The sequence below is a fragment of the Tupaia chinensis genome, unplaced genomic scaffold (genome assembly GCF_000334495.1).
Source record: "Tupaia chinensis unplaced genomic scaffold, TupChi_1.0 Scaffold000549_1, whole genome shotgun sequence".
NCBI classification, from domain to species: Eukaryota; Metazoa; Chordata; class Mammalia; order Scandentia; family Tupaiidae; genus Tupaia; species Tupaia belangeri.
In genome coordinates, this window is record NW_006160061.1 from 3,747,826 (window position 1) to 3,758,844 (window position 11,019).

Sequence of the window (11,019 nt, forward strand, 5' to 3'; positions counted from 1 at the left end):
GAAGATGAAGGCTAAAGATAAAAGGATGAAAGGGCAACATAGAAATCCCTACCCCTCAGTCTCCTCACTGTAAGGAGGTGGGAATGCAGCGGGGACGACTCTGGGCTCCCAGTACAGTAGACGGAGCTCCTTGTTGCCTGCGTCAGTTATGCATGATCTCTTCTTTCTTCTCCCCTCCCCCCTCCTCTACCTACTCCTGAAAATCTTTCTTCCTCCTCAATGACTGAATCTGACAGGTTTCCAAAGCCAGTCTTTTACTGTGACCCTGGCAAGCCATTGAGGAGGAAGAAAGATTTTCAGGAGCCTTAACCTGGGTGGGAAATCTTTTTGTTTTTACAAATGTCCCTGAGGCCTCAGTAGATAAACCTCCACTAAAAACATTTTGAAAGAAATTGTAGAATAAATAATATACATAGGCATCTATTTCCCACCTCCGCTTGAGCTTGTATGTTTCTATCCATCAACAAAGGTCTTCACGTTGTCCTATGAAGCCTTGATCTGAAACAGATCCCGCACCGCCACCCTAGAGGGCGCACTGCTTACATTTTCCGCCAGCAACGCAACAGCGCTCGCTCCCAGGCTCCATAAAAGGGGAGGAGGCGGATCAGTTTCCTTCTCTCATTGAGAAAGACGAGGATTGGAAGGCCGGGCGTATAAAGCCGCGCAGAGAGCGTGAAACAAAGCAGTCGGATCGGAATTGGGCTTGGGAGGCGCGGTGTGGAGTCAGGCATAAAACTTGTTGGAGGAGAGTAACGAGCCTGCTCCTCTCCTTTTCCTCCCCGTCTGCGCTGCGCTCCAGGGGTTTCTTCCAGCGTCGCCGTTTATTTTTATATCTGCTTTTTATATAGAGAGAAATATACATATATTTTTTTCTTCTTAAGAGAAAATTCCTGTTCCAAGAGGAAATAAGGCAACATCAATGAAGGAGAGAAGAGCCAGCCAGAAATTATCTAGTAAATCTATCATGGATCCTAATCAGAACGTGAAATGCAAGATAGTAGTGGTGGGAGACAGTCAATGTGGGAAAACCGCGCTGCTGCATGTCTTCGCCAAGGACTGCTTCCCCGAGGTGAGTGCGGCCGGCTGTGGCCGCAATCCCAGGGGTGGCTTGGCTCGCAGGAGGCTTGCCTAGCTTCTCCCTCGTCACCCGCCTCTCCTTTTTAAAGCGGTCTTTCTTACTCCTTATACTTTTCCCCTGATAACACTGCTGGGAAAAGGAAAGTGCGCTGGAAACGTTTGGGGGTTGGGACGCGCCGGCACAGTGGGCTGATAGCGCCTGAAACTTCATTCCCCTCTACAGAACCTGGGGCCCAGGGATTTGGGTCAGCAAGTCACCAAAAGCTGAGATGGCTTTGGGGGCAAGTGGGAAGTCAGACCCGGGCTTTGAAAAAGAACTGCGTGTTTAGTGTGTAGTCTCATGTGTGCGGATTCGTGTGTGTGTGTGTGTGTGTGTGTGTGTGTGTGTGTGTACGTTTAATTGTGGAAGGGAAAGCGATTTTGGGGGGTGTTGAGTGGGTGTTGTGCGTTTTAAGATAACCTTTTTACCCTCTTTCTTTCCTTCTCTATCCTTGTTTGTCCAGAATTACGTCCCTACAGTGTTTGAGAATTACACGGCCAGTTTTGAAATCGACACACAAAGAATAGAGTTGAGCTTGTGGGACACTTCGGGTAAGAGGCGTCGGACCGCGTGGCGCTTGGGGCGGGTTTCCCCGCAGGGGGCGCGCGGCGGGTCTCAGAACCCCGCGCTGGAGGCGTTCTCAGCACCACCTGGCGCGCCTGGAGCGCGCTGCGCCCCTCCACTAACTTTACACTCTCTGAGGGATTCCCACGGTCTCTGCTGGGAGTAAATGTTACCCGGTTTTGTTGGGGACGGGGGAGGACGTTACTATGTGCCAGAAGAGCGACCGCGCGGTGGGCGCTCTCGTGGCGTGGCCTGGCGCTTTATGCGACAGTGTGGGTGTCGCCCAGGGGCGGTTTTGGTGGCCAGATCCTGGGTGGTGGGGGTGGGTTGGCTTCGCCTCCGCGCTACCCACTAATACAGTATAGGCGCCCCTCCTGGCTCTAACCTGCTGGTAGGCGGAGAGTCAGGCGAGGAGCGTGGCGAGGGTGAAAGGAAGCGGGAGAAAATCCCTGCATTCAGGCGGATAAGTGCAGCTTCCGCGCTTGGGGAAGAGTAACGTGAGCGCAAGCAGCCGAGGCGTCCGTGACTCCTACAGCCAGGAATGCGCTAGCAGCGCAGACAGCGCAGGGCCTGGCGGCCGCCGCGCTTGCTCTTCGCGCCGCTGGCGGCCCTCCACGTCTTAGTGCCCACCTGCACCAAGCCACCCCTTCGTCCCCACCCCCAGTGATCATGCTTTTCCTCCCTGGCTATGCCGGTTCTGCTTGATCCCCTATTGCATCACCCTCCACCTTCCTGCAAGGCAGTGGGCAGAAGTATTCATCTTTGACCTTGCTGTCTACTTGAATTATTGGCGCCGCGGTGGGTTATTTTTCAAGGGTATGGAGTTCAAGGCCAGGTTATTGCCTTCCCATGAGCCCACCCACCTTCTTGGTGCGTGTTGGTTAGGGAAGGCCAGGTACCCCGTCGATGGAAGGGCTCCCAGCTCTGGGCTGAGTTAGAGGTTCGGGCAGGGTCAAGGGCGGTGGGTGCTGGGGGAAGGGGGGTAGAGTACCTCCGGGAATTTGAAACCCAGGCACTCAGCCGCCTTCTCCAGCGGTGCCTGTCGGCAAAGAATGCCTTTTCCAAGAGGAGAATACCTCTGGAGAGGCAGGAGCCCTTGGGAAGGCAGGGCAAAGGGCCTCGCGTTTAGGGCTGGGAGTTTAGTAGGGAGCTGGGCCAAATCCCGGGTGAAACTAGAGTGAGGCGCGCACAAGTGCCAACACGCCGGTTTGCTTTCCAGCGAGGAGGCCCTGAAGTGAAACCGCTCTCACTAGGAGTGGCCTTGTGGAGGTCCCAAAACCCTGGGCTTGAACCTCAGAAGTCCCCAGGGACTGGGGGGGTGGGACGAGGGGGGGAGAAGGGCGGGATTAGAGAGCAAGAGAAAGGGACCTGACCGGCAGGGTCGCCAGAGGCAATCCCTGCACAAAGGCAAGCGAGAAGTCTCACACGAGCGCCTCTTACGGTGGGTCCAGATGCTCCTGCTGCTGCAGTAAAAAGGGCAGATTTTTTTCCCCCTTAGAGAGCAGGCTCTTCCTCCAGCAGCTCCAAGGGGAGCAGAACCCGGAGCGCGCCCTGTTTATGGAGGGGATTGCACATACAGACTCAACTACAGAGAAGGTGTTGGTAGGAGAATCCTAGTGGCTTCTCATTTCAGTAGTTCCTATCATCTGCGTTATTGCACTGCCTAGTACTTAATGGGCTCTAATTCCCAGGCATATCATGATATTTGCTCTGCCTAGTGGGCAGGACAGCTGGTGTGGTACCAGTAATTAGCACCGGGACCCTCCGTTCCTCCAGCCCTATTTGGACTTAATGCATAGCAGGCATTATTTAGCCAGTGGGGTGGGCTGAGGGTTTGATCCGATCCTTGATACAAAGCTGTATTTAGATCTTAGCTCCTGGTTACCACGGATTTCTTTGTGCAAATCTCCCACCTCCCTGGGTCTCATTTTCTTCATCTGTAAAGAGAGGACACTGAGCTAGATAATGTGCAGATTCTCTTGTGGCCATACACTTCGTGGTTTTAGAGCATGGACAGGCAAGTCTTTTTGTGTCCCAGGATGTTGGTTGGCTTCAGCTCTTGGTCCCAGTGGACATGGTATCCTCTGCTGGGGTTTTTGCTTCCTACAAAGCAAGCCAGGTTATTATAGCAGAGCCAGGCTTCCTGATGGATCTGGGAATGAGACACAAGTGGGTAGGGAGGGGGAGTGGGCGGGCTTATAGTTGAGTTATACATCCCCTGTCTCCAGCTTCAAGAGCCACGGGACCACCAAGGTAGATTTTAGATTAGGTGCCCAACGGGTTAAAATGACTCTTTTTTAGGAGAAAAAAGGTATATTGTTTTCCAAAGGCCAGAACATAAACAAAATGTGGGCTGTTTGCAGTTGGAGTCTGCCCTTTGAATGTGCAGATAAATATGACTTCAGATATTTTCAAGTATTTAATCAAAACTCTGCACTTCTTAGTCTGTCCACATAGCACATCTTGCACACAGTGGTCACCCAATAAAATCTGTTGAATGAGCTAATGAATAATGATATGCATAGTTTACAAGGAGATAGGTTTCCTGACATTTGTTACCAGTGAATTACCTGTGTGCAAAGAATGGCAACTATAAACATTCCCTTTCACCCAATTAAAGATAATCACCTGAAATGAAATCTGTAGTGAAATAATCATTTGTATATTTGTTTAATGAAACAAAAGCTATGCATAGCTTTGAAAATTGTGATTAAGAAAATATTGTACTGCAAAATTATCCACTGATGAAATCGTAGCTAGAGTTTAGATTTATATAAATGGATAAAAAGAGGCGTCAGGGACTTATTTAGAATTCTATTATATTGCGTGTGAGGTGAAATGTTAGTTAATTAAACACAGTCAGCAAACACTGCTAAAATTCCAAGAATAGCCTTTTAACCAAAATTGGTTTGTCATTCATGGGTAAGATACATCTAGCAGGGACCATTGCATCAGCCACTAATGATTTCAAATATCTTTCACATTTTTCTCTTTAATCCCAAGCTTTTCACGGTAAATTTCTGAATAGGATTACTTTTTGACAAATGTTTGACATTTTCTTTGCCCACTAAGACATTTATTTGATTCAGGTTGTGAAAATAATTGCATATGCCTTATGCCTCTTGATGCATTTATTTTTTCCATCTGCCAACTATTAATTTAATTCTGCAGCAGAGATCAAGCCAGGACTGTAAAGTCCTATATATCAGATGATTTTCCCTCCTAGAACATTGTGGAAGAGATTTATACAGGAAAATCGGGTGTGCCTCACTTTTGCACACAAGGAGAGAAATGGCATCAACTTTGTCAGTTGGATGGTATTCCTGGCAGAGAGGCAACCATGTAGGACACAGAAGCAGTTCGCTTATCTGGTCTCTCTACTTAAACAGTTCCTTATAAAGGGTCTACTTTTAATTCTGCCAGTTTTGATGTGGGAAAGAGCATCAAGGGAAAGTAGGGTATGTGGAGTCTCTGAGACAGAAGTGGAAGTCATTCATTTCCCACTTTTTTGAGGCTGGGTACATTGACATTTCCTTCCTTTCCCCCTCTATCCCTCTCTCTCTTTCTCCTTTATGTGTCCCTTCTCTTTCTTCTTTATGTGTCTCCTATAATATAAACAGGCTTTCTGTTAGGCCTTGAAGATGTGGAGTTAATGAAAACATGGTCTTGCCCCTAAGAAGAGGCAAGTCTGGCCTAAGTCTGAGTGGAGCAGTGGGGAGAAAGACGCTCTCCCCTTTTAGTGTAATGTGGCTGGCTCAGAGCCAAACTTTGATGAGCCCAGTTTTGTCAGGTTCTTGAACCCAAGGGACCTGTTCCACCTGGTTGCAATGCATCTCCCTTGTCAGGCGTCCCTAGGGCTTTTATATCCTCTAGATCATCTTCAGGTAGGAAACAGCTCTGTCTCTACCCCCACGCACACACCAATTAAAACAACCACAAGTGGCACTTGGCCAAGTGATTGTTTATGGGTGCTTAAAGCCTTCCAAAAGGGGAACCTACCAAAAACTGTCATATGAATCATCTAAGATGGAGATTTTTCAAGATAGTGTTTGGATAGAGGTCCACCATTTCTTCATTTTACTGAGAAATACTCTTTTTAAAAAATTATAACATAAGGATTTCTATTAATAGTTGAAGAAATGCTACTAATGATTTCCAATTTATCCAGTGAGTTTCTGCAAAACAGCAGTCAATGGTTTCAGCGTTTTACAGTGATAAGTGAGACCAAAGTAGTTTTGATATCATAGGTCTCAAAATCTGCCACATTTGCCAAGTGTAGAAGCAATTTGTAGCATGAAGTGACTACTAATAATAGAAAGTTAGTCATTTAGGGATCACCATATCTTTTCCTAAGAGATTCGATTGCAGTGTAATTTCAGCACATGTGATTTAGGGAGTAATAATCATTCATGCCAGCTTTTAACCAAGGCAAGTTAATGCATTTTTTATTTAAGGCATATTATTAGTTTTAAAATATTCAATTTAGCTGCTAAAATCCCCTACAATAACTATGCTGTTGCCTCATGAACACTCATTTAAATCTTCTCATGGTACAATCTTCCCCTTTAGTTTCTGAGTGCTAAAATTAGCATTTTCTGTATTAATTTTTAGCATTATTGACAGCAAATGTAGTGTTCTTAAACTTTTATCTAAAAGGAATAGGGAGGAGAGAAAATATTAACTATCTCATGGCCTTACTTTGAGGACAAATTCTTCTATTATATAATCATAAGTCTGTCTATATTGTGTATTTGTAGCTTAGACGTCAAGTTTGAAGAATGGTTTTGGTGACACATGCACTAATGAAATATTTCTTTACAAGGATAGGAAGGCTTCAGCAGTATTGGAGATTAGTACATAATTAATCCAGAAAAGCAGCTTAAGAAGAGATCATTGGTTTCTTTTTTCGGTGTCTTAATATATAAATTAACACATCTGGACAAGACATGTAGAAATAATTATGAAACCAATAGACATATTCTAGGGCATTCTATGTGTGTATAGTCTGCTAGAGCTAAGGGAATGGGGGATGGAAACATGTGGGGTTTGCTACAAAGCCAGGCAAGAGCCATTTTTGCCCTCAAGGATCTTGTAATCTACTTAGGGTGATAAGACAGACAAAAGTGGTAAAAAGATATAGGTGATAACATTAAAAATATTTAGGTATTCCCATGGTAACAGAGCCCATTATCAGGGGTGCAGATGGAAGGAAATGCCTGCCCATGGGAACTTGAACAGTCTTAAGGAGTTCTTGCCCTGGCACTTTCTGAGAACACCCCCAGGACAAGTGGGGGCAGGGAGACATTTAGTCACTTCTGGTGTTGTAGCATTTGATTCTAGGAGGGTGAACCTAGAGATTTTAAAGCTGGATTTACCTAGCATCAACAAGATCTGCAAGAGTATCAGCTCAGGTCCCTTGACTTAATTGCTTACTAAAGCCAACCACAATGCCTGTCCTTTTCTGGAATTGACTCAGTTCTTAAAAAGACCTTCACATCCCTTCTATTTGGAAACATGCTTATTAATGGCCACCAGGGAAACAAGATTCCAAAGTTGAGAATTCTAATTTAAATTAATGTCAGGTAAGAGTTTATTAAGAGAGCTAGCAGGTGGTATGGAGGTTGAGAAGGCTGGCCAACTTCATCGTTCAAGTCCTGAACCAAGTGGCTTGAAAATCACACCAGGCACATGTGTATGCCTGCCCAAAATTCTTTTTTTCTTTTTTTTTTTGGAGAGGTTTTGTGCTATAGGGCGCGTACGCTCACCAGACAGACAGAGAGAGAGAGACATAGAGACAGAAAGTGAGAAATCACCCCTCAGGGGGGATGGTCATGCCGCAATCCCTTCTCTTCCATTCTCCTCTTGGGATCTTGGGCACGCACGCACACGTGCCCGGTGTGAGTTTTAAGCCACTGGGTCCGGGATGTGAACTGTGGTCGACTACGTGGGAGTCCAGTGACATAGCCATTACGCTAACTGCTGGTTCCCCCTGCCCAAAACTCTGAAAGGAGACTGAAGGAGAAGGGATTGTGGCTTGGCCATCCCCCTTGGGCGGTGTGTGTGTGGGGTGTGATTTCTCACTTTCCCTCTCTCTATCTCTCTCCAGTGACTACATGCACCCTATAACAAACTAAAATACATAAATACATAAAAATAAATATTTTTTTAAATGAGCCAAGGAAGCATGAGTACTTGTGATATGAATATTGAGGGTAAAATTGCAGAAAACCAGATATTTTATAAAGGAGTCATGATCCCTAGGAGCTTAGGATTTCACAGCCAGGATCAGTTACTGGTTTTTCCTATTGAAACCCTGCAAGAGACGGAGTTAAGGCAAAACAGATAGCTTATATGGTGGTTTCTAATAAGCAATAGAGAACACTGCATTTAGAGATTTGTCCATCATGGAATAATTTCTATTTGTTCCAAATCATGGAACCTGCCCCCCAAAATGGGGAGGGTGGTATGGCAGTCTGCATCTGTCTCTAGATTTAAAAACAAAACAAAACCATAAAGTTCTGTTTTTTTTTTTTTTTCAATTTGATTTCTTGCTAAATCGCATGTATCAGTGAGGGATCCAGATTGGTCATCCTGATGCCACCTGAAATGACCAGATGATTCCCCATTAATCCAGTTCTTTTGCATGTAAATATGACACCAAGGGCCCATAGTTTCTCCAGCTGCTCCTGGCACTTGGTGAGTTGTGCCTAATGAACTAGTCATGTCTCAGTCGTTTTCTGATGTCCTTTATATGTCTTCTCTGTTACTAAGTATTAGCGACTTGCTCAGAGTCCCTTGATAAAACAAATTTCATTGACATTGGAATGTAAACTGTCTCAAAAGTTTGACCAGGTGTTTTGCATGTTGATTTAGAAAAATGAGTCTGATGACAGTATGTAGAAAGGCTAATTCACTCATGGGACTCCACACAAGAAATCTGAGTCTTAGGTATCACATGAAACATAAAGCTTTAATCTGTTACTGAATGATAACGGAATTTTTAAAAAATTGTACTCATACATTTTTATTCTCAAAGCTCTATGACTTGCCATGGTTCTACTGTCAGTAAAATGTTTTGATTCCTACATATTTTAAGCATCTCAACAAGATTAGGTGTTTAAAGCTAAAGCTTTATTTAAAGCCCCCAAATAACAGTTTTATTTCAACCTGTCTTTCTATCCAACTAATGTATTTGTGTTGCCCAAAGAAGTAGAAAGTATCAATTCATTGTTGTGGTAACATATAATTACCCACAGATTTTCATAAGATCTCTTCATAATTCTTAGTAATTTGAATCTATATAAGAAATGAACAGAATATCCTTCCTGGGAATGTTTGTTATGTACTTGTGGGGCTGGTATTTGCAGTGCAGACCACTTGGAAAAAGAGTTAATCAGAGTTTTAAACTGAGCCAGATACAAAATTCTGCCCAGTCTTGATTTCACATACTTGAGATTGCTGCTAATTTAAAGCTTTCATTGTGATTAGAAATGGCATGAGGAAATGCTGGCTTGTAATAATTGAGCAGGTCATGTAGTCTCACATGTGAGTCCCCGTTGATACAGAGCTGCTCTTGGTGGTCACTAAAAATACCAAAAGTTAATGTGGTTTGGGAACCAGCAGTTAGCGTAATGGCTATGTCGCTGGACTCCCACGTAGTCAACTGCGGTTCACGTCCTGGACCCAGTGGCTTAAAACTCACGCCGGGCGCGTGTGCGTGCGTGCCCAAGATCCCGAGAGGAGAATGGAGGAGAAGGGATTGCGGCGTGACCATCCCCCATGGGGGGTGATTTCTTGCTTTCTGTCTCTATGTCTCTCTCTGTCTGTCTGGTGAGTGCACGCACCCTATAGTGAAAAACCTCTCCAAAAAAAGAAAAAAAAAAAAAAAGTTAATGTGGTTTTTTCATTCATAACAGTCTTAATGTTAGACAGCATTCTGGCTATGTCGCTGGACTCCCACGTAGTCAACTGCGGTTCACGTCCTGGACCCAGTGGCTTAAAACTCACGCCGGGCGCGTGTGCGTGCGTGCCCAAGATCCCGAGAGGAGAATGGAGGAGAAGGGATTGCGGCGTGACCATCCCCCCTGGGGGGTGATTTCTTGCTTTCTGTCTCTATGTCTCTCTCTGTCTGTCTGGTGAGTGCACGCACCCTATAGTGAAAAACCTCTCCAAAAAAAGAAAAAAAAAAAAAAAAGTTAATGTGGTTTTTTCTGCCAAAAATATGCAGTATTCCAGACTGACTGTTCTTGGTAGGAATTTCAGGAATTTCTTATGGAGGAAAGGGAATCTTTTCAAATTAAGGTTCAAGTAAAAGTAGTTATGTCTATGAAATACTCAACAAGAAGAGTTTTGAGGTCTCAGACTCCTTTAAAGCATTACAGTGTTTGAACTGGTTTTGCAAAAGGTTCCAGAAAGCCTCCCTTTTGGGCATGAATCTTACATATACATTTAATGATGTACATATATGGTGTGTTCTGTCTTTGCGAAAGGATGACTTCAGCAAACAGGTATGTGTCTGAAGAATTAGTTTCTGGGTGAGGCGCTTTGTGACTATTCTTGGGCTGGAAATTTTGCTCTCACCCAGAATTAATGATCTTGAAGACAAAGATGGGTAGACCTGAAATTCCAAAAGCCTTTTAGAATTTTGCTGATGTTTGCCAATCTTGAGCAACTCAGAGAATCCCAAGCATACACTTATTCCAATCTATATCTGAGCTGAAGACCCTGGACTGTGTTTGGGGGCTTAGGGACAAAGGCATATACTTGGCATATCTAGTGCAGGCATTTCTTTGCAGTATGGTTTTCCTGAAGCTTTCCCATCTACATCTGGTAGGTTACTTAGAAAGAACCTTGGAACAGTACTATGGCTTGAAGTGTCATGTAGTATGTATAACAGAAATGCTTTACCTGAGGATTTCCATATGTATGAAGCCAGTTCTATATGCTAAGAGTTTAATTGCACAAGCAAAGTTCAGGGTTTAGATTTATCTGACTGTAGTACATTCTTAAATGCTGACGTATATACAGTAAGTACCTCGGTATATACTGTAAGAACATCAGTACCTGTACTGCAGTTGAAGTTGAATACAAAGTGAAAACTATTCAACTCTCTTGTGCTGTATTTAGTTCTATAGTTGGCACTCTGGCAGCTTTTTGCGAGCATCTTTTTCAAAAAGCGATAGACGTGAAGTTTTTGCTGTCTGACTTTGGCGAGTTGCAGAACTTTTCTGGAGGGATGCAGGAGTCTGGGGCAGGTCTCATTGCTCTTTTACCAGCTTCCTTTCAGCCCCTTTTTTTAGTGTAGTTTCTGCCTTCCCTATTGCTTCTGCCTTCAGAGG

At 44.5% G+C, this 11,019-nt stretch overlaps 1 protein-coding gene across 1 annotated transcript in view; it reads left to right on the plus strand.

The window, feature by feature from the left end:
• The first annotated feature begins 631 nt into the window (after positions 1 to 631).
• RND3 (Rho family GTPase 3) overlaps positions 632 to 11,019 on the plus strand; it is a 22,277-nt gene continuing 11,889 nt past the window's right edge. The window contains exons 1-2 of the mRNA XM_006157641.3: positions 632 to 1,069; positions 1,581 to 1,668. Coding sequence (XP_006157703.1) covers positions 920 to 1,069; positions 1,581 to 1,668 — 238 coding nt within the window. The 5' untranslated portion in view covers positions 632 to 919. The remainder of the gene's footprint in view (positions 1,070 to 1,580; positions 1,669 to 11,019) is intronic.